We start from the raw sequence: 23,220 nt of genomic DNA on the forward strand, positions 1-23,220 counted from the left end.
CAGCATCGATTAACCTCATGCCATATCTGTGAACGCCGTGAACAGACGACACACAGACGACAAGCGGCGACGCGGTGGCCGGGAAGTGTGAACGAGGCTGCTTTTCGGCGGCCGCGGATTTCACTTGCTCTCGCCGCCGAATGTCCAAAATGAACGCGCCATTAGTATCCAGAATCCGCCACCGCGCCCACGACGCCGCCTTCCGGCACAGCGCACACACGCGCCGATTTGCGAAGCTGCTTCAGGAGAAACTGAAACGCGTTATCGGTCACGTTTCGCATCCAAACGCTAGTGTCGCTGCAATCGGTTGCGATTGCCAGATTACGTTCGGCGACTACCATTGCTGGTTGTGCGGCAGCGAACAGCTGTCGTTGCTGCCGTGTTTGTTTGACAAGTGTAAGGTATGCAGCCAGACGCAAGCAATCGCGAGCAGCATGGGACCAGTGCCGTCAACGGCGCTGTGGGGGCTCGACGGGCGCTAGCCGTGGCAGCTTGGCCCAAGCCGAGACGAACAGTTAGACCCAAGCTGCCCAGTGCTGCAGCGGATACAATCGGCTTGTCATCGAACGCCTCAGCGCAACCGGAAGACGCGGAAGGACAATCTCGCCTGCACGAGGTAGGACCTACTTTCGCCCCGCACACATTCGATTCTTTTGAGAAACGGACGCGTTCAGTCAGATGGGTCATGCGCAGGGACTCGGGAACTTTTTTTACACAGCCGGGAGGGGGGGGGGTTAAGGCTTCGAGCTTATTTTATTTATTTAATGCTCATTTACATAATAAATTTTAGTTTTATTTTTTGATGTTCAGAGGTTGATGCAAACTGTCACGTTGTGGTGACGACACTGTAGCAGTCAGGAAGACAGCGAAAGGGCTTCCAAAAGAAACTAAGCGGCTGACTCGCGCCCACTAAGAACTGAATGACTCGGCGGCGGCGATTGCCACAAGCGTGCTCGGCGGTCATCGAAATGAATGTCTGCAGTTCTTGGCCGCGCTCAGTTTAAAGCTGGCAAGGAACCTTCTAGATAAAGAACCAAAAGCAACTGCTACAATCTGGAAAAATGTGGAAGCATTTGCACGTGGCCACGATCAATGGAGATAAGTATGGTCGCGTCTCGCATTACAGAACAAAATGATAAAGCCGTGTGCCGGCAGTTTCGAGTGCCGGCAGTTTCGAGTGCCAACGAATAAACGGTGCAAAGATTCACGGCAATATGAAACGAATTGAAATGGGAAGCTTTACGCACGAGGAGTGATCAATTGGATTACAAAAGTTTGTGCATAGATTTTTTTAAAAAAATCTGCTAATCATGATCATGTACACGGGTCAGGCAGTCGACTTCTGTTGGGACATGACTGGTTTAGGTTACTCATATACGGAATGCTTTCCACCTGGCTACGAAGCCAAGTAGCTCAGCCCCACTGTGATTTGCCTTAAGAGAGACGTTAGAACTGAAGTGTTTCAATTGTCAGAAATCTCATCAAAGTGCTAGCAGTTGGAGAATGGGGTGGTGAGGTAGGGGGGGGGGGGGGGCGCTGCCCCTTCTGGAAAAATGTTCGGGGGTCCCTCCCCTTCACGTTGCGGGGTCCCTGGTCATACGAGGGGCAGGGAACGGCTCCCCACAATGCGGCGTCTGGGCCCATATCGGAGCGTAACCCGTCGCGGTGGCTCAGTGGTTAGGGCGCTCGACTACTGATCCGGAGTTCCCGGGTTCGAACCCGACCGCGGCGGCTGCGTTTTTATGGAGGAAAAACGCCTAAGGCGCCCGTGTGCTGTGCGATGTCAGTGCGCATTAAAGATCCCCAGGTGGTCGAAATTATTCCGGAGCCCCCCACTACGGCACCTCTTTCTTTCTTCCTTTATTCTTTCACTCCCTCCCTTATCCCTTCCCTTACGGCGCGGTTCAGGTGTCCAACGATATATGAGACAGATACAGCGCCATTTCATTTCCCCAACAACCTATTATTATTATTATTATCGGAGCGCCACGAAAGACGCTGTTACCCGCCGCGGTGGCTCAGTGAGTGCGCTCGGCTACTGAGTCAGCGTACCTGGGTTTGGTGGCTTGGTTGGTTGGATGATTGGGATTATGGGTGCGATCTCGACCGCGGCTGTCGCGGGGAGGCTAAACGCGAAAGGCGCCCGTGTGCTGTACAATGTCACTGCACGTCAAATATTCCCAGGGGGTCGAAATGGAGCCCTCCACTACGGCACCTCATTCTCTCTTCCTTCTTTCACTCCCACATTTCTCCCCTTACGGCGCGGTTCAGGTGTCCACCGAGTTATGTGCGACAATTACAGCGCCTTTTACTTTCCTTTAAAAAAAATCCCTGTTACGCAAGCTTTTGAACATTGTAAATGCGCCCGGGAACTTTCCAATCCGCTGTCAGGATTCATCCAGCGGTAAAAAAGGCCTCCACCGTCTGGAAGACGTTGAAGTAACCCTGTCACACGGCATTCCTCGAAGGCATTTCCAGCGAAGGCACCTTTTTTCACCAAAGGAGCGAAAGCTTAAAGGAGCAGCGACGCAGCTACACGGTGCAGCCCAAATGTGGAACAGCCGTTGAGGCTTAGCACCCGCTGCTGTGGTCGAGGCGTTTGAAGTGAGTGTTTTGAAATTAAAGTGGGAAATTCTGTTCATTCGTTTAGCTCAGACAATTTTTTATTCTAATTGCTTCCTTAAAAGAACTACAACAGCTACTCTCATCAGCAGCAGAAAGTTTTGGGTATTGCCTTGGACACCAGGGGAATTCGGTGTCGCTGCAACACTTTCACTGTCTTGAAATCTGTGCATAAAATATAAACACCAGTACAAAAAGCAAAGCCAGACACACCTTTCGTACTTTACTTTAGAATATGTTTTCAAACATTGTTGGCTGCATCTATTTTTTTTTGCTTTTACTTTTTGACGTTGGGCGGCACTGCGATGGCACGTTCTCGAATGCCGCGCCTTTGGGCTTTAAAGGTCTCTGACGGGCGCCTTCGCCTCCAAGGCCCTTAGCGACAAAGGCGCAATATTTGTGCCGTGTAGCTGCACTCCTTACGCCTTTGGATAGAAGGACCTGATTCTCAAAGGCCTTGGCGCTGCCCGTGTGACAGGGGTATTATTAGCTGTTTGGTTTACTTGAATTGATATGAATGAGATTAAAGGGAGGTTTCGGCCGTTCGGCGTTCTTGGAAGTGTACGAGTAGGTCTGATATCTTGGATTTGATTTCCCAGATCTTCTTCTGCCCCGCCGCGGTGGCTCAGTGGTTAGAGCGCTCGGCTACTGATCCGGAGTTCCCGGTTCGAACCCGACCGCGGCGGCTGCGTTTTTATGGAGGAAAAACGCTAAGGCGCCCGTGTGCTGTGGGATGTCAGTGCACGTTATAAAGATCCCCAGGTGGTCGAAATTATTCCGGAGCCCTCCACTACGGCACCTATTCTTCCCTTCTTCTTTCACTCCCTCCTTTATCCCTTCCCTTACGGCGCGGTTCAGGTGTCCAACGATATTTGAGACAGATACTGCGCCATTTCCTTTCCCCCAAAACCAATTATTATTATTATTATTATTATTTTCTGCCACGGCGTAAGATGTCGATGGTTTGGGATCATCCATGTCCTTCAAGCACACTGTGGTAGTGAACGTATCGGCGAAGCGAGCGCATCTGAGGGGAGCTCGCGAGGGAGTCGGCTCATTACGGATGGTAGGATGGAACTTAAGAGCGTCCCCTTTGAAACGGGGTTGATTTCCACACAGAGCTTCTTAGTATTAACTAGAGGGAAAGCTGGCGCCCTGCCTATGGGAGTTTGCATGGAGCTTCCTGGAGACCGCTTCAGCCACCATGGGCGCTCTAAGCATCATGGGGCGGAGAGCTAGCGACTGCAGAACTACAACTTTTGGAAAAAAAATAAACGTTGTTTCACAATCAAGAGTACGCTAACATTCAATATCCTGTCTATAAATTGCAACAAACGAGTAGAAAAGCATGTTAATCTAAAGTTTGCCCAAAATAAGCTATGGCTGGCTCTCCTATTGGCCAAGTATTGCAGACAACAAAAGCCAACATTTCGTGCTTAACAGGAGCACTTTTAAAAATAAATATGTTTGCAGAAAAAATGTTGTTGCTTGAACACTTTAAGAGGTTTTTTAATGGCACTTCGGAAACCAGAAACCTTTCATTGGCACCGTGTGCTGTTGCGTTTTCGCTACTGTAGCTTTTGCGCGCTAAGTTTGCGCCAAAGTCGTCTGCGCTGTGGACGGAACGGGACATTTCAGTAGCGCCACTCTCTGTTCCCGAAAAAAAAAATCGACTGTCCCGCACCAAGTAGCTCATCACCCCATGATGCTTTGAGCGCCTATCGTGGCTGAGGTGCAACGCCGCCAGCTTTCCCTCTAGTTAATTAATAGTAAGAAACTATATGGAATGCCGTCATGCTCGGCTACGCGTGCATGCACGCCGCCTAGCGGAGCGATTGACGCCTAGCACCATCTAACAAAGAAATTGCGATGAACGTCTACCCTTTGTCGAGTTACATTCCCTCAAGATACGTCCCAAACGGAATTTGCTTCTTTCGGATGGTCACCCGCCGCGGTGGCTCAGTGGTTAGGGCGCTCGGCTACTGATCCGGAGTTCCCGGGTTCGAACCCGACCGCGGCGGCTGCGTTTTTATGGAGGAATAAAGCTAAGGCGCCCGTGTGCTGTGCGATGTCAGTGCACGTTAAAGATCCCCAGGTGGTCGAAATTATTCAGGAGCCCTCTACTACGGCACCTATTCCTTTCTTCTTTCACTCCCTCCTTTATCCCTTCTCTTACGACATGGTTCAGGTGTCCAACGATATATGAGACAGATACTGCGCCATTTCCTTTCCCCAAAAAAACCAATTATTATTATTATTACTTGGGAGGCCAAGGTGAGCCTAGAATTCTGCTTGCAGGGCGATGTGGTAACCCTTAAATTGGTAATTGCATGTATACAAAGTTTTCTTGTTATTGAATTGCGGTTTTATTTATATACCACAAGCCATAGGGTTTTAGTTGTCTACCAAAGAAATGGGAGGGTACAACCAATTTTAATGGAAAATGAAAATGAAAATTGTCTTTTTTTGGGGGGAAAGGAAATGGCGCAGTATCTGTCTCACATATCGGCGGACACCTGAACCGCGCCGTAAGGGGAGGGATAAAGGAGGGACTGAAAGAAGAGAGGAAGAAAGAGGTCGTGGTCGCACCATGGTCGCTCCGCACCACGTGACCAACCACGGCGTGGCGCCGCCGGCAGCTGTACCGCACCACGTGGTCGGTGGCGGGAGCCACTGAAGCCCCCGCACTCTTACTGAATAGAAGAAACCCTGTGTCGAGGCTGGGAACCGAACCATGGCCTTTGGCGTTTTAGTCGGAGACGCTACCACTCCGCCCCGAGGGCTCCAGGTTTAATCATGAATAAAGGCGCTTGTAGTGAATGCGCGGCTTTCATATAATAACTGTTCCAAACCAGATGCCACCGCCGCAGCTTTCGCTACGTATCATCATCATCACATCATCATCATCATCATCATCCTGACTACACCCACTGCAAGGCAAAGGCCTCCATGTCTCTTCGATTAACCCTGACATTTGCAGCCTGCGCCCACCCTATGCCTGCAAACTTCCTAATCTCATCCGCCCACCTAACCTTCTGCCGCCCCTGCTACGCTTGCCTTCTCTTGGAATCCACTCCGTTACCCTTAAGGACCAGCCGTTATCTTGCCTTCGCATTACATGCTCTGCCAAAGCCCATTTCTTCCTCTTGATTTCGACCACGATGTCATTAACACGCGTTTGTTCCCTCACCCACTCTGCCCGCTTCCGGTCTCTTAACGTTGCACCTATCATTTTTCTTTCCAAGGCTCGCTGCGTTGTCCTTAACTTAAGCTGAACCCTTTTCGTTAGCCTCCACGCTTCTGCCCTGTAGGTGAGTACCGGTAAGATACAGCTGTGTACACTTTTCTCTTGAGGGATAACGGTAACCTGCTATTCATGATCTGAGGGAACCTGCCATATGCGCTCCACCCTATTTTTATCCTTCTAGTTATTTTTCTCTAATGATCCGGATCAGCTGTCACTATATGCCCTAAGTAGCCAATTCCTTTACCACTTCCAGCACCTCACTGCCAATTGTGAACTGCTGTTCCCATGCTAGATTGTGGAACATTGCTTTGGTTTTCTGCATGTTAATTTTTAGACCCACCGTACTGCTTTGTATAACTTATTGATAATGATTTGCAGTTCTCCTGAGTGACTCAGCAAGGCAATGTCATCAGCGAATCGTGGATTATTTAGGTATTCTCCATTAATTCTTATCCCCAACTAATAATTGGTTTTTCTTCTTTGGGGGGGGGGGAAGGAAATGGCGCAGTATCTGTCTCGTATATCGTTGGACACCTGAACCGCGCCGTAAGGGAAGGGATAAAGGAGGGAGTGAAAGAAGAAACGGAGAGAAGTGCCGTAGTGGAGGGCTCCGGAATAATTTCGACCACCTGGGGATCTTTAGCGTGCACTGACATCGCACAGCACACGGGCGCCTTAGCGTTTTTCCTCCATAAAAACGCAGCCGCCGCGGTCGGGTTCGAACCCGGGAACTCCGGATCAGTAGTCGAGCGCCCTAACCACTGAGCCTCCGCGGCGGGTAATCCCCAACTGTTCCCAATTCAGGCTTCGGAATACCTCCTGTAAACAGGCGGTGAATAGCATTGGCGATATCGTGTCGCCTTGCCTGAAGACTTTCCTGATTGTTTACTTTATGGAGGACTATGGTAGGATTTGGCCACCCTGGTGCAATACTTGGCCACAACCTTCCACGAACAAACCAATACACCCTCGCTACCTGTATCCTGGCGTAACAGAGCAAGGCCATCATCAGATTTTCGTGTCGTTGTAAGCAAAAAACGCCAGGCTAAAGATTCAACGCAGCGACCACCTGGGGATCTTTAATGTGCGATGTCAGTGCACGTTAAAGAACCCCAGGTGGTCGAAATTATTCCGAACCCCTCCACTATGGCGCCTCTTCCTTTCTTCTTTCACTCCCTCCTTTATTCCTTCCCTTACAGCGCGGTTCAGGTGTACGTCGATATGTGAGAGGGATACTGCGCCATTTCCTTTCCTCAAAAAAAAACAAAACAATTTAAACAGCATATCCCCTTTCAAATCAGGCATACAGCATACAGCTCAAGTACATTTCACTGGTCTCTGGTTTCACTCTTTGCAGAGCCACGTTTCAGAATTTTCAAGTGAGGTCGCAATGGGTAATTAGGTTTCGTTTTACAGCTTCGCTGTGCAACCACCTTCATAGCGTGGATTGGAGCCACATTGTTTTTTGACGAAAGGAAAGGGCGCAGTTGCTCTCAATCTCGACATCTCGGTGGATACCTCAACCTCGCGACAGCATGTTTTTTGAAGAAAGGAAACGTTTTCGACGAAAGGAAAGGCCGCAATTGCTCTCAGATCGACATGAAAATTGGTTTTTTTGGTAGAGGAAATGGCGCAGTTTCTGTCATATATCGTTCGACACCTGAACCGCGCCGTAAGGGAAGGGATAAAGGAGAGAGTGAAAAAAGAAAGGAAGAAAATGGTGCCGTAGTGGAGGGCTCTGGAATAATTTCGACCACCTGGGGATCTTTAACGTACATTGAAAATTGGTTTTTGGAGAGAGGAAATGACGCAGTATCTGTCTCATATATCGTTGGACACCTGAACCGCGCCGTAAGGGAAGGGATAAACGAGGGAGTGAAAGAATAAAGGAAGAAAGTGGTGCCGTAGTGGAGGGCTCTGGAATAATTTCGACCACCTGGGGATCTTTAACGTACATTGAAAATTGGTTTTTGGGGAAAGGAAATGGCGCTGTGTCTGTCTCACATCTCGGCAGACACCTGAACCGCGCTGTGCGGGAAGGACTAAAGAAGGGACGAGAAGGGGGAAAGGAAGAGTCGCCATAGTGGAGGGCTCCGGATTAATTTCGACCACCCGGGGATCTTTAACGTGCACTAACATCGCACAGCACACGGGCGCCTTTGCGTTTCGCCTCCATGTAAACGCGGCCGCCGCGGTCGGGTTCGAACCCGGGCACTCCGGATCAGTAGCTGTGCGCCCTAACCACTGAGCCACCGCGACGGGCCGTGTGAATTTCCCATCTTACAGAAATACCAGGACGGTGCCACAGTTCGTTGTACTGGAGTTTTCAATCATCAGCAACCGCTACTTTGTTGATCAGACCCAGGGTTCGTCTTTGGTCAAGAGCCCCTGGAAGCAGATTCATGGACAAGAGAAGGGCGGAGGGGACGTGGCAGCCGAGGACATGCCGAACCCGAATCAAGCGCTTAACCAGGGTCACGGCGAGCACATGCCAGTGGACAACGCACTTGAGGAGGAGGTAAGATCTCTTTCTGCTTTAAACAGCTTCTTATGCATAGAATCCGTCGAAAAATTGCTTGTGGTTTAGCTCTGGTTAACCCTGGCCGAAAGCAAAAAGCTGCATCTCCCTGGCTACGTTGGTCGTCGAGAGACTGGCAGTTTCCCTAGGTAGCCATATTGACACACACACAGCAGTCGACATTTTTTAACTTGTTAAACATCTTTCTTTCTTTGAAAGGACATTAAAGGCGCTCCCACAAGACAGTATATATTTAATATAGCTTCGGTGATATTTACAACCGTATTATTGCTCGTTGTACGCGAAGATACGGAACCAAATCTGGTTCCAAACGACGCGCAAACCCTGCGAATAATTTCAGAAAGCCAAACTGAAAAAAAAAAAATTGTTTTTTTTTGGGGGGGGGGAAGGGAAATGGCGCAATGTGAGACAGGCGTCATTTCCTTTCTTTAAAACCAACTTTATCTCATTTTTCTTCCCTTACGGGCGCGTTTCGGGTGTCCACCGAGATATGTGAGACAGGCGATACCTGCCGCGGCGGCTCAGTGGTTAGAGCGCTCGGCTACTGATCCGGAGATCGCGGGTTCTAACCCGACCGCGGCGACTGTGTTTCGATGGAGGCGGAACGCTGAGGCGCCCGTGTGCTGTGCGATGTCGGTGCACGTTAAATATCCTCAGGTGGTCGAAATTTCCGGAGCCCTTCACCACGGCGTCCCTCATAGCTTGAGTCGCTTTGGGCCGTTAAACCCCCATAAACCAAGCCAGTTAATTTTTTTAGCACAATTATCCTGTCAGCTATTTTTTTGTTTCTTTTGTGCATCGTTTTGGCTCGTGAAAGCTCTTGCTTTTGCAGACGAATCGCTTCAGAAGTAGTTATACAGCTTACGCATAGCATTATTATACTACATTAGAGGACACGTGCGGCAGCACGCAGGCGTAGCACCGAAGGACACACACATAGCCGGCGTTAGTGCGTTAGTTATCATATAGCATTTGAATGCCGTAAGATTTGCGTGACTGCAGTGTGCTCTTGGCAGCACACCTTTATGAAGGCTAAGTACGAAAATATTCACAGGACACCAGATTACATGATGTATTGGGTATGCCGTAGGCTTAGTAGCTGTCGATGCCCATACTGAAAGTAACGACTCTTCTCCTCCAGTGACCTCACTGTGACGTCACACGTGGTAACGTGGTCTGATGACGGCGTTGTGACGTCGCACCTCGACCATTCGGCGATTTTTAGGAGACACGCCGCCGGCTTTTTTTTTCTCGGATGGGGATGTCTAATGCTATCGCATTAAATCGAATTTACGTTCGTATGCTGATTTCTCAGGGCGCTGAGTAAACCCAGCTGATAGAAGTTGCTCTCAGTCGGCCATCATGGCATGCCTCGTGTTTTGAATTCGTTCCTTGACCAGTAAAAGCCCGTCATCATTGATTATGGAATGTTCCGTTAAGATTCAACCTGTTCAATGTACGTTGATAGATAAAAGGGCGTCCTACGAAAGATTTTTACATCCCAGTTTCCTTTCGAAAATAGATGTGTCATGACGTTACCACTGCTTTGCGTTTTACTTCTTACTTCCTCTTGTCAGAAGCTGTTGTTATCCCCAGCCATGGAGCCAAAAAAACTAAGAAAAGAGCGTGACGTCACGCGGCCAGCGATCGCAAGCCAAGCGCTCTATAATTAACCGTTCCCTTTCGCGTATTTTTGCTCTACGAGTCTGTTCCTAACTTTTTGGGGTCGGTAGGCATTAGCTCGTACATCTGCGCGACCTACGGTGCCGGCGTCTGCAGTGGTGAGCTCCAAGCTGCTTTCTTTAGAGCGACGCCTCTACTACTCGAGGTACAACTCCGAGTTTCGCCTGGCTTTGCGCGTTTGACCTTGAAGCCCGACCAAGGTCAAACCACGCACGCACCCCCTGAGAATAGCAATGTATGACTGGGTGTATCGTTGCGCTTAGCCACGATACGCCTGTATGGTGTGGTCGTAGCTAATGACCAGCAACTACGTAACCGATGACCAGTGGTTACTTGACCTTCGGCCTTTAGGGCTGAGATTTGCATCGCCTGATGTGACGTCATGTGATGACGTGATGACTTCACACCATTCTTCGCTGAAAATACCGCCGGCTTTGCTTTCGCTCGCCTACAAGGTTCAGCCGGGTTGGACCTCAGCCATTTTTTTGTTTGTTGCGTCGGTCCGCACATGCGCCTGTGCAGCGGTGATATCGCCGCACGCCATCACGTGGCGTGATCGCGTGCGGTACCGACTCTCTCCTTTTTACTTTTTTATTACTAGGATTCAAGGTTATAGCCGGACTCGCCTTCCTGATTTCTTTTTCCTCCGTATCCGCAGCACACGCAGGCTCCGTCTTTGTCTCAGAGCTTGGAGAGGAGACTTCAGAAGGTGGTCGCAGGAGACGCATCTACCGAAAAAACATCGCTCGGCTTGCGTTGCACGTCTGGCAAAGGCAGTTTCCTCTACTACATGAACAAGGCTCTCGACAAGGTACGACCTTCTCCTCCGACATCCTCATATACAGATATCGTGATTTCCGGTATACAGTCCACTCAGGGTGTAACAGTACGCAGGGCTCAATTTTGGCCTGAAAAAAATTACTAGATTGTCCGTACCCGGTGTGCATTTCGTGAATGAAAAATGTATGCGCAGGCGCTGATTGTCTCTGATGCTTTATTTAAAAAAAACGTATCTAATTATTTGACTAATTTTGTTAATGCGAAAGCATTACTCGGCTATGTCGGCGAGGTCGTGTCCGCGAAATGTGTCGGCAGCCGTTGTGTCGTTCTCAGAACAATCAGGATCGAACGAGTGATTGTATTCGATAGAGGATGATGTGAGGGTGATGTGCGACAAAATTTGGTGTTGGTAGGATGATTATTTAATTAATTAGAGGCAAAAAAGTCGAAAAACCGTTGAAATATAGCGCGGACGTCGATATAGTGAGTGGATGGGCAAACAACCGTGGACGCAAAATAGTGGAAAAATAATGTAAGGAGTGGAAATAAAATTTGAATTGGATTGAACTGTGTTTGATGAGTGATAATTAATTGAACAAAAAGTTTACATACAGTAATTAGTTAAATAGAAGCAAAAGTCTCTGGATGTCCGGATAGGCTGTACGGCGATATAGTATGTGGACGGGAAAGCAGCAATGGGCGCCAAATATGAGACACCAAAATGTGTGATTGAGCTGAAAGGAGGATTTAATTACAGTAATTTAGCGAACCTTTTTCTGAAATCCTCCTGAGAGGATAAAGTGGAGCAAAGAGAGGCGACGAGTTATCCTCAAAACACATGCTTTCGGATTCCTCCACGTAAGCAGTGCCCTCAGAAGTTTTTTGTTTTTTCTTGATGCGTACATGTAAAACACACGAGGTAAATGGTACACGAGGAGATTCTAAGGTAACAACCGTTAGGGGGACCGGCGGTCGTTAAGTGGGTCAGGAGGCTTCATAAATGAGGAAACAAGACCTGAATCGTAAAACTGAAAAGTGCACACTCTACACAGAAAGCAGTAAAAAAGGAGTGTGCTAGAGGATAGCTTGCTCTCTTTACTCCCATATAGGCGTACTCGTGTTTAGAGGGCAGGAAACCTACAAAGACGTGTGTTAACAACGCGGACGAAAAACAGTGTAAACAAAGAATTAAGCTCAGAATAACAAAAGTAAAAAGGGTTTTAAAGTTGCTTGAAGGCAGTATACAATGCAACGTAACAGAAAAATGAAATGATCAGTGAGGGGCGTAATTTCGCAATAAAGGCGCAATGCAGGGAAAAGCGCACTATGACAAGGCAGAAAGCAAATTATGCTTCAAGTATTCATGACATCCGCGTGAGGTGCGCGGTGATTTGATGTCAATGGTGACTAATAGCTTATCATAATTACTACGAACTTTTGTAAGAAGTAGATTATGTTTAGAAAATCTGCTTATATTTCTGTTCAGGAGATGTGGCAGACCGATGCAGCTAATCACGAGTGCATTATTACGAGCGCGATATATAACTACTGCTAATTGATGCTGAAATTGGTCTTACGGGAGAATATTTAGGCTACCGTAACTATGTGGAGTGGTTTATCTGGAAGGGGCAAAAGTGATTATATGAGTAGCTTGAGTTTGAAAGTGACGAAGGCAGGAAAAGTGAGTGCTGTATGTATTTCCCTGCAATAATAGGCAGCAAGTAAGATGTCTGTGGTCTGTGTATAACACACTAATAAAGAGAGTGAAGAATATGGAGCTTAAAATAATGACTTGCTCTAATCAATACGCGATTTCTAAAAATTTCAGAAGTTTGGAATTGACGTGAGCGTGAAACTTTAAATGTGTCTAGTACAATCCCAAGAAATGTAGCAGAACCTGATGCATTAATAACATACCTATTTAAATGTGGGCCGCCGCGGTGGCTCAGTGGTTATGACACTTGGTTTCTGACTCGAAAGACGCGGGTTCGATCCCGGCCAAGGCGGTCGAATTTCGATGGAGGCGAAATGCTAGAGGCCCGTGTACTGTGCGATGTCAGTGCTCATTAAAGAACCCCAGGTGATCGAAATTCCCGGAGCCCTTCACTACGGCGTCTCTCATAGCCTGAGTCGCTTTGGGACGTTAAACCCCCATAAACTAAACCAAACCAAACGACTGCGCAACTTCATTTTCAAGATCAGTCTCTACGTCACCTGCTGACCTCGTTTTATCTGCTTCTTCCACCACGGACATGCAACCGCTTTTGACTCCACCACACGCAGTGTCGTCGCCAGATAGCACGAAACAGCGGCGACACTCAATACACGGGAGCTGCCGCAGTCGACCCGGACGAAGATGATGATGTCGGGGGCCCTGTTGGCGTGCCGAACGAAGGCGTCGGAGTGTACCTGTATCTGGACTCCGGAGAACTTCCGCAAGAGACGGCCGACTACTGGACATTAATCCGGAAGGCCATGCAAGGTACGCATCGCGTAAGCGCCGAAAAAGGGAGCGTGAGTCGTTGATTTACACTTTGGAGGGACTGGACGATAATTTTACGGGTGCGACTGGGCAGCAACACGGGTCGCGTGCTTAAAACACGAACGTTTTCCGAAGCTTTCGACGCGTGCTCGCTGCGTGAATTTTCAGCGAAAGTGCAGAAAGAGCAGTGCGGTGTTTGCAAGGTCGCAGACACACGGACGCTCACGGGACGCTCACCGCTCAAAAGACTGCGACGAAGGCGACGAAGTTTTAGTTGCAAAGAACAAGGCCGCGAAACAAGTCAACAGCAGCAAAGTGCCAACACCTGAGAAGGATAAAACAAGCTATATAGAAAGCTGCTCACACGTCAGCTTTATTTGAGCTGCGTAGAAGGGGCCTGCTGGTTACAACAGACAATTTTGTGTCTTAAGGCGAAAGCCTTTCCTGCCTCATGAGTAGCGTGGACAGAAGCTGTAGACGGAAGTTGCAGGTGAAAGATGTAGGAAGTTGTCCGCACGAATTGTCAATCATAAATTGTGTGGTAACTAAAACAAATGTAAAACTTGATTAAGCAACAGTTCGTAAGAATTGTATTTGTAATAGAATAAACCAGAAATTAAAACGAAAACAAGAAGTAAAAATACATAAGAATAAACAGGTAAAAAATAAAAAAGTGAAAATAAACAACGAAATAAGTAAAGTAAAAAATAAACAACGATAACAGAAAGTTATAAATGAAGGGAAAATGAGGACAGTGAAAGGCTCTCGCATTTGCGCTCTTAAGGAGACTTAAGCGCAATCCTGTAATTTTTGGTTTGTTGATGGGGCAGTGTTTGTGCATGACAGCTCTATAGACGCCTGTGCGTCGCAAAAACCAAGACCCCTACTACAGCATCAGCAGCATCAGCACTTAGGAGCCGAATTGTCGCTTCAATACCGCCGTCTTTCATGCGGGATTAAGAAATTACTTAATCGCTTGCGGTCGTTCCTTATCAAGCCCGAAGCGGCGGTAACAGGCATTATTTTTATTCTGCGTGCATCATTTGGCAGAAGTACGTCTTCGCTCTCTTAACCCCTTTGAGTTTTCCGCAGAGCTAAAAATAGTTTATTCGAAAATTTAAATTTTCCTCTCCGTTATAATTGGTCATTGTCGGGGACGCTTACAAATAGCGTGTGGATTGTTCTGTGCGGGTCGTCTGAAAGCCCTCGCATTGTAATGTTGAGAAAGTGAACGCTTGGTGTGTATTTTGTTGGGATGACTATCCCCGATCAATTCGTGTGCTGCTTTAATCTTCCTATGTCTGCCCCTTTGTGATGTGATAGGCAGCAAGCATAGTTGTTCGCTGGCTGTGCTGTTAAGTCGGAACTGATCAACCGTAAAGCGGGAACACAATGAACCCGGAAAAGAGACCCATCATAATATGGCCCCTGTCTTGCATTTTGCTTGTTCAAGCAGGAGGACAACTCTTTGCCGGAAGCAAACTTCCGGAGATGTACACTATGTAAAAAAAAAGTAATATAAATAGAAGCGATGAGCGGTGGTCCAACTGTTCAGAGCTAAATAGGTTCAACAGGGTGACCTACCTTCGTAAGGGCAATGACAGACAATCTTTCAATATATTCTGTTATGAAACTCCTTTGCGGTTGAAAAGACGAAAATTCAAGAAAAAATGATGCCGGGGAAAAAAAAAATCCTGAGGTACAATTTGGGAATCCCGCTGTTTCGAACAGCTTATTCTAATGGACACTTTGTACACAAGAGAGGGTGCCGAAGAGCTCCTGGGTATTTTCGAAAAAACAGGGCGTGGCATGATGACGCCGTCTATACAAAAACATCGTTGAACAGTAAGCTTGTGTCAGCGTAAGCTCGCTGAACCATGATATTCGTTGCATTTCCCAGTTACTTTCCCGCTCACTTTCGCCTGTTTTTGGTTATTAACTCCCTATTAGGTAGGACAGACAAGTCTAGGTTATTAACACCTACGTCAGCGCAGCAGAACGGCTAACAGGCTAAGAAGGAAAGCCACAGAGCGTTCTCAGTTCTTCACATTGACATGTACTCCATGCTGTGGAAATTTGACAGAACCGTGTTGTTTTCCTTGGCCGCCGTGTGGCGGCGCTGATATGGTTCGAACGAGGATAATTGCCTTCCGTAAAATGCACCTTGGCGTTTAACTCGAAGCACACATTTTTGAAGGCTGGCGCCACGCCAAATCATTGCGAGCGTTAGTAAAAACAATGCATCGCTCTGTTATCTCTGTTATCGCAGACCAAGAAATGACCGAGGAGGAGTTGCGCCGGCTGGCCGAGCTTATCCTCGACAAAGGAAGTCGGGACGTCACCTGCGCATCCAAGGCGGCCGGAATCTGCGCGGTCATCTTTGGCGTAAGCTGTGCTCACGGTGTGCTGTCGAAGCGGTATACACTGGGCAGAGAGACACCATCTTGGGCTCTTTGATGCGCATTCGCGTCGCACAGCCGCTCACAACCGTCTCTTGCATTTGGACAGTGGCCGCATCAAACATCATCATCATCAGCCTGACTACGTCCACTGCAGGGCAAAGGCCTCTCCCACGTCTCTCCAATTAACAAAGTCCTTTGCCGGCCTCGGCCACCGTATCCCCGCAAAACTTCTTAATCTTGTCCGCCCACCTAACTTTATGCCGCCCCCTGCCACGCTTGACTTTTCTTGAAATCTTGTCCGTAACCCTTAAGGACCATCGGTTATCGATTAAAAATTCGTGCACAGCCCATCTGTGCACTGACCCCTCTTTCGGTCCAGGCCTGCTACTTTAAGCTCGGGCACGGCCCAGTCTCGGTGAAACAAGGCCAGACCCGGGCTTTCGGGCCGGCCCGAGCCCGTGCATTGCTGTACTCTATGGTTCCCCGCCACGTTCTTCTTTCTTACCCGCAGAGGCAGCAGGGGCAGGACTTCCTCTACACCCTGCTCGACGAGTGCCGGTGCTGGTACAACGAGCGCGAGGAAAAGCTGCCCCGGGCAACGCGCTTGGTAGACCTGCACTTGATCCACGAGAAGGGTCCCCGTGTGCGCGTGTGGACTGCGTTCGTGGCGTTTATCGTGCACACGCTGGTCGCCCTGGCCCGCCGGGACCGGTCCCCGCCAGATGAGTTCACCCTGGCCCCCATGTTCCATCTCACCTTGCTGCTGTGCGACTGCCTCCAGCTGATGCTCCACAGTCATGCCGTGAACGTCAAAACCGAGGTGAGGAAGGGAAGAAGGGTGGTCCGCTCGCTCAACCCACAAGATGGACAGTTTTTTTTTTATTTTTTGAAGCGAATGCTTCACTAGGCTAGGTTTACAAGAGGGCAGCGTCAGTGTAGTTACGTGTCAGGCGTCACGTGCAACCTACAAGATAGTCAGGTTCTTTTTTTGAAGCGAAAGCTTCACTAGGCTTGGTTTACAAGAGGGCAGCGTCAGTGCAGTCGTGTGACAGGTCTCACGTGGCAGGTCATGTGACCTACTGACGTCATCACACTCTGCCCACCTTGGCAGGTGGCAACTGCCCCATCGGGCATTTCATCAGACAACCCATTCGGCAGTGTGTGTCTGGCGTTTGTGTACGTAGCCATGCAAAGGAAGCTTACGCTTCTCACAAGGGTTAACGAAAGTTTAAACCAAAGCTAATTTTTTCATTTATTGCTGCATAAATGTTTCACGCCTCCCATTCGAAAAACACAGCAGAGAATGTTCTGTCGTTGCAGTAGATTTTTCATATTATCGTCTAGAATGAACTAGTAGTAACAACAGAAATTTTTGCAGTAACTTCAGAATTTTCTGTTCTATTATGGCGTCTTTCGTCTTACGATAGAACAGAAAAATACTACTGTTTAAAGAAAAAAAACTACTACAATACTGTAAAAAAATTGTCGTGACAAAACGAGAATTTTTTCTGTCGTATTTTGGGCGGGACTCTGTCGTTTTTTTTTTTTTGACTGGGCTTTGAGTGTCTGCGCATGCGCTGAGCAGGAGTATCTTGACCTCTGGGTCTCCCCATTCCCTGTCCCTGCAATACTCGCCCAAGTACGGCATATTCGTAAAAAATATTCGATTCGGTTTCTAGTTGCATTATTCATGCTCGATTCGATCGCAAAGCTGCCCTATTCGTATTCGTCCCAACTTCGTAAAAATACTGTTTGCACACCTCTTAACACAAAAACTGAATCGAATGGTGAAAGAACCCAATCGATTACGAATCGAATATTCGTATCATTATTCGGGACTTATGGGCATATTCGTACTAAATGATAATTCATGCCAAGGATAATCCATGCTACAGCTACAGTGTTACGTCCTGCCACTGTAGTACGCAACATGATCACTACCGGCGGGACAGCAGCACGAAGTCATTATGCAGCCTCTGCAACCTTGACGTTATGAACATAGGAAGATTACCTGTCGCTGCTGCCGACGATGTTGACCAAACTAGCGCCATATATGAGTTGAGAGAGACGATGGTTGTTAGCCATGGCCTCCTACATCGGGCATGAATGTAGAGTTTGCTAAGCCTGGCTGATCCTCCTGCCGCGTAACCCAGTCTTGGAAGTCATATCAATAAGCATCTTGAACGCTGCTATGCCAATGACAAGGGGCCGATCGCGCATGCCACTCGTGAGCTGCATGCTTTGCTGTGAGCCATTTTTGTAGCGATAGCTACATTACGGTAGCATTTCGACCCTTCGGCGTGGCGGCGCCGCCACGCTGTCACGTGGTGCGGAGCAGCTGCCGGCGGCACGGCGCCATGGCTGATCACGTGGTTGGTCACGTGACCAAGTTCCACTTGGTCAGCTGTAGCTGTCGCGTCACTCCAGGTTTAACCAGAGCTAAACCACCGCCAATTTTTTTTGAAACAGCCATCGAATAAAGACCAAGACGTGCCCTTTTCGAACTTCGTGCATATCAGTCGAAAACTTGAGCCTCGTATTCCATTCGTTCCGACAATTTTTAAACAGGTACTATTTGAAAATTTCAGTATTCGCACTGCCTTACGAAAACATTCAGATCTTCATGAATACAATTTTTAGTCTCACACAGTGGAAGATCAGAATGTAAAAAAAGAAGCAACCTGCTGACAGCACAGGACATTTCTTCGAGAAACTATTAGACATTCCTTTGTGAAAAAAAAAAAAAAACTTGGAAGGGACACTTAAGCTTCGCCTTAATGGTATGATGCGATAGCGTAATGGGTGAATGACCGTATATGCGGAATTGCTCATTCTCGACTTAACATTCATAGATCGCTGGGAGTCCCCATACCACTCCTGGCGCAGTGGTGAAGCGCTTAAGCGACTCGCCACTCCACTGCGATGGCAAGTGCTGCCAGTGGTGGGCCTTGTGCGACCCAGGTTGCTCTTCCCGAGCGAACAACCATTAATTTAACTGCCACCTGCTACGTTGGGCAGCTTGCTCACAGTATGGTGGACAGGTTGTGATGACGCCGCAAGGTCACGTGACCTGGGTGGCCCACCGTTAGGTTGCCCATCTGCGGATTTTTTCGTGGATTTTTCGCTCACGGCGACGCCGGATTTTCTGTGGCACGAGCTCTTTAACGCTATCGCGCTGAAAAGCACATCTCGAAGGCTGTTAGCTCATAACCGCACTACCGTAACGTGATTCAAGCAAAACGGAAGTGCCATGCACTTGTTTCACAAGAAAACTTTGAAGTCCACATACTGACCAGGCGGAATTTTTTTTATCTAATGCACTCAACGCATTTCACGGCCTAGGAGAGCCTGGCATTGGCAAGGAGTGCAGTCGTGGCACGACCAGATGAGGAGCCTATAGGTGTGCAGTGGGCAACAAAAGTTTGCGAGAGGCGCGGGCTTGTAAAAAAGAAAAATTGTCAAGTGTTTACGCTCTGCTGCGTTACGCGCTAAACTCGGCGAGAGCTGTCGCCCTGCTGCTGCCTGCTTCTGGCTTATGCCTAAGATCTACGGTAAAGTCTAATGGCATGTTCCATTCGGCGATCCGGAGGAGCTTTCTTTCGGGACCGAACGCGAAACCTAGGGGCGTGTTTGAATAAGCAATTTGTGTTCAGATCCAGAGTTCTAACTTGACCACAACTGAGTGTTCCCTAGACGCACTAGATATCTTGCTCTTTCGTGGATTCGGAGAGCTACGTACTCGGGATCGCCGATCGGAATACGTCATAAGAGAATTGCAGACTTTGCGGCAACCTGGGCTACCACAACGATCGCAGCGGGCACACGGTTACATGCCTGGCGATGGTCACGTGATGACGCGTGACTTTCGTGTGGTGGTGGTGGTGGTAGTGGTTTTATTAAAAATAATAATAAAAAGGAAGGAAAAGATTTATGCTAGCCCCGGCATCTGCCATTGATACTGAAGCACCTGAGCTGGGGCAGAGACTTTCGTGTGACTGAACCCGTGACCGGCCGGTCACGTGGCCGGATGTTAGTCGTCTACGACGTTGGCCGCTTACGCTCCGAATCTGCCTGGGCGGGCTTCGTATAACAGCTTTAGCTGTAAAAGAAGTCGCGCAGCCTGGTGGCCGAGTAGCCTGCCGTTTGCAACAGCGTATAGAGAGCAAGCGAGTCTTCTCGTACCGGTATTAACGCGGCAGCGTTGAGGCTCCCGGTCTGCAGAAAATCCGTCGTCACCACCGTCGGCGATGTGAGCGAAAAATCCCCGGTGAAGCAACCTAGGTGGGGACCTATAGGTCACGTGACCTTGTGGCGTCATCACAACCTGCCCACCGGATTGTGAGCAAACTGCCCACCGTGGCACGTGGCAGTTCGTGAGAGGTTGCTCGGGAAGTGCATACTGTGTCGCAGAAGCCCCACCTGTGGCAGCACCTGCCGTCGCAGTGCAGAGGCGCATCGCTAAACCGCTGCACCACTGCGCCAGGAGTGGCATGGAAACTGCCAGTGAGCTTCGAATGTAAAGTCGAGAATGATCAATTCCGCGTTTAGGGGCATTAATCTATTAACGCTATCGCGTCGTAACCTCAAGGCGGAGATTAAGTGTCCCCTCCAGGTTTTTTAGACGACTTGCTCGTGCGACGGCGTCGGTATTTTCTTTTTCACGCATTCGCTTCCCAGAAACATTTACAGCAATTGCTGTTAGGCGCCCGTCCCTGGCTTTCTCGTCGCCGTCGGCGTAAAAGGTGGGGGCGTTAATGATATCATTAATGCACCCACCGATCATTAACGCACTCACCTTATATCACGGTCAACCTGGGCCGCATAAGCCTATGGGTGGCTCTGTTTGGAACAGCCGCCTGCCAGTGCAGGGGTGCATCACGTGACCACTACAGCACGGGTCACGTGACTAAACGCCTAAGCAGCTATTGCCGAATTTCGCATTACATAGTAACCGTCATGGGAGTTTTTTTTTTGGCCGACTGTACGTTGTACCGTGTTTAGTGGTTTGGCGTTCGTGTACCAGAAGGCTCAGCAGAAGTGTCAAAGAAGAATAAACTAGGAATAGCAGAAATGGTTGTGTCTCTCATCTTCGCGTCTCACGCGTAATTTGGTTCTGCAAAAAACTACCATTGATCCATTCTGCGCTCGAGCATAGAGAGGGGGGACTTTAACAACAGAGATCAAGGGTTCAAAGTATGGGCATGATTTGGAGCACTACGGCAAGCCAGTCTCGTAGTCGAGCCAACGACACTAGTAAGACAGTCGAAGAAAAAAAAAAGGGGGGGGGGGGGTTAGCAGAGAGGAATCAGGCTTCAAGCCACTTTAAAAGACAATGCTCAGAGTTGGCTCGCGTAGGGGGACATATGGCTGGGGGGAGACAAATAAATTTAATACGCTTCCCATATCCGTTTCGCTGCTTTCGGCGGGTGGAGCTTGAGGTTGCAGCTCGGTGCTGTTTCGTTACCAGATATGAGACTGCAGTGAGCCACCGATTGCGGCCGCAGTGTTGGGCATAGTGCAGCAGGAGGAGCGGTCCGGCTCTTCCACGAATACGGTACGGGGAGGGGCGGATCTGTGTTGGAGGTAGTGCGGCGATTGATTTGCGTGTGGACGGGACCGATATGTGTGTGAATTGTTAGCGACCAGCGTGGCTGTATACGTGTGCTTGTAGAGGTCACAAAGTAAATAATTTGTGCTTTTCTGGTGTATGTGCATTCATGGCGAGTGAATGTGGGGTGAGTAGAGGAAGGTGGTGGTGAGAGTTAGGATTTTTTTTTCGTAGATATACCTTCTGTGTTTGCGCTGCTTGGCACGCTCGTCTTCCGGGTCGTAATCTTCCCACCGAGGGGAAGGGTTGCTTGGGGGCGTGTCCCGAAAGAAGGAATGAACCCATTCGTTCCCTTCTATTCTTCGCTAACCGGGGACCTTTTCTAGCTGGACGTGCAGGTGTGGGTGCTGGCTCAGGTAGGTGCTTAGCTGTGCGTGTATATGTCCAGAGGGAGTGTTGGTGGTGAAGTAGTGCACTGGCGCTCGACTGCCAATATGCACACTATGATGGTGGTAGTTGGACAAGGGCGGGGATGGATGGCTTTGGCGATCGCTTGTTTCAGGTGATGCTGGGTCAGGAACGGTGAGGGCTCTCTGGTGGGAGGAAGGTTTGAGCGGTGGAAATATAGACGTACTTGTAGCGTTGGAGTCGGAGACTGTTGCATCTTTATAATATTGGTCATGAGGTGGGGTCTTGAGGTGGCAAGCTGTGGCTTCTCGGCATGCGGGATCCCTCTCTGGGCGCATGTTGTGGTATATAGGTAGAATGGTGACACGGGGTAAATAGTCTCACGAGTGGTCGGGAGTTAGTGGTATTAAGTGAGAGGTGAAGTATACATGCCTTTCCAGTGTGACGTGGCTTGGATGACAGGTGGTCTGGGGATGGGGCTGAATTTCAGGATGGGCTGCAGTTTCCTTGTGTCGTGTGTTGTGTAAGGGGGTCTGTTGAATGGTTTTGTTGAATGTGGCAGTGATAGTGGACATGGTGTTTAGTTGTGTGCCGCGGCGTCATTGTGTAATGCTTGGCTGAGTGTAGATATCGTAACCCCGCATTGAAAATCCTCTGAGTTTCGTAGACGGCAGTGATGTCTGGTTGCATGTAAGTGAGTGTCATGTGCTTAAAAAGGAGTAGTGGATTGGAGGGAGAGGGGTCGTAATCAAGTCGATAGAAAAGTATAGCGGGCGTAAAAAGAGGATTTGATTGTCTCTTTCCTTCGCAAACTTTTGCGACATATATTTTTGTGTGAGGTCGATCAATTCATCGCTAAAAGTTAGTTTCTTGCAGCAAGACTGAAATGGATGGCTTACTCTAGAAGCAGCCCGGTATAATTTCAGGCGTCTTTCACCTTTTTGCAGATGAACTGCTTCCTGTGGGCACTAACTATGGCGGGGCCGATCGCCTACAAAATCGCGCCTGTATACTTGAAAAAAGTCATGGATTCTGTCGGGGACACCATCGGTCATCCCCAGTGCCCAGATGAAGTCCGCCAGGTTCTGACGCGCGTCCTGGAACTGCGGGCCTCCAGGTGGCAGGAGTCTGAGGAGTCGCCGGAGCCTACCACGAGAACAACTGAAGATGTGTTGAGTTAGAGTTTTGGTGATTTTCAAATATTAAAATGCATCAGGGGAAAAACAAGGAGAAAGAAGTCCCAAAGTAAAAGCTGTAATGGGACCCTTTCGTCTTTGGTGCACGCACCTAATTTCAGGTATGCAGTGCGTAGGTGAGACCGCGGCCGAGGATCACTGCACACCGAGAGACTAGATCACGTGTGCGGCACCGGGCTTGCTCCTTCTTCACAAGAAAAATGACGGCATCTAGATTAAGGAGTCCGCCCGTGACGACAACTGGGTGGCCTGCCGGGTCGCAGAATGTGCGTGGCTTTGTGGACTAGGAGGTCACCAGGAACCATTTAAAAAA

General features: G+C 48.9%; 1 protein-coding gene across 2 annotated transcripts; it reads left to right on the plus strand.

The window, feature by feature from the left end:
* Window positions 1-326: 326 nt before the first annotated feature.
* Window positions 327-22,962, plus strand: LOC144097058 (uncharacterized). Of its 2 annotated transcripts, none has more exons than XM_077629845.1 (7): window positions 327-616; window positions 8,235-8,387; window positions 10,750-10,902; window positions 13,155-13,353; window positions 15,623-15,738; window positions 16,267-16,575; window positions 22,659-22,962. In XM_077629845.1, the coding sequence occupies exons 1-7, from the start codon at window positions 404-406 to the stop codon at window positions 22,890-22,892; spliced, it is 1,377 nt and encodes a 458-aa protein (XP_077485971.1). In that variant the 5' UTR covers window positions 327-403; the 3' UTR covers window positions 22,893-22,962. The 2 variants fall into 2 exon arrangements, with proteins under 2 accessions (XP_077485971.1, XP_077485970.1); XM_077629844.1 differs by having other exon boundaries at window positions 328-616; window positions 8,229-8,387; window positions 22,659-22,961.
* The last annotated feature ends 258 nt before the right edge of the window (window positions 22,963-23,220 follow it).

The sequence above is a fragment of the Amblyomma americanum genome, chromosome 7 (assembly GCF_052857255.1).
Source record: "Amblyomma americanum isolate KBUSLIRL-KWMA chromosome 7, ASM5285725v1, whole genome shotgun sequence".
In the NCBI taxonomy this organism is placed as follows: domain Eukaryota; kingdom Metazoa; phylum Arthropoda; class Arachnida; order Ixodida; family Ixodidae; genus Amblyomma; species Amblyomma americanum.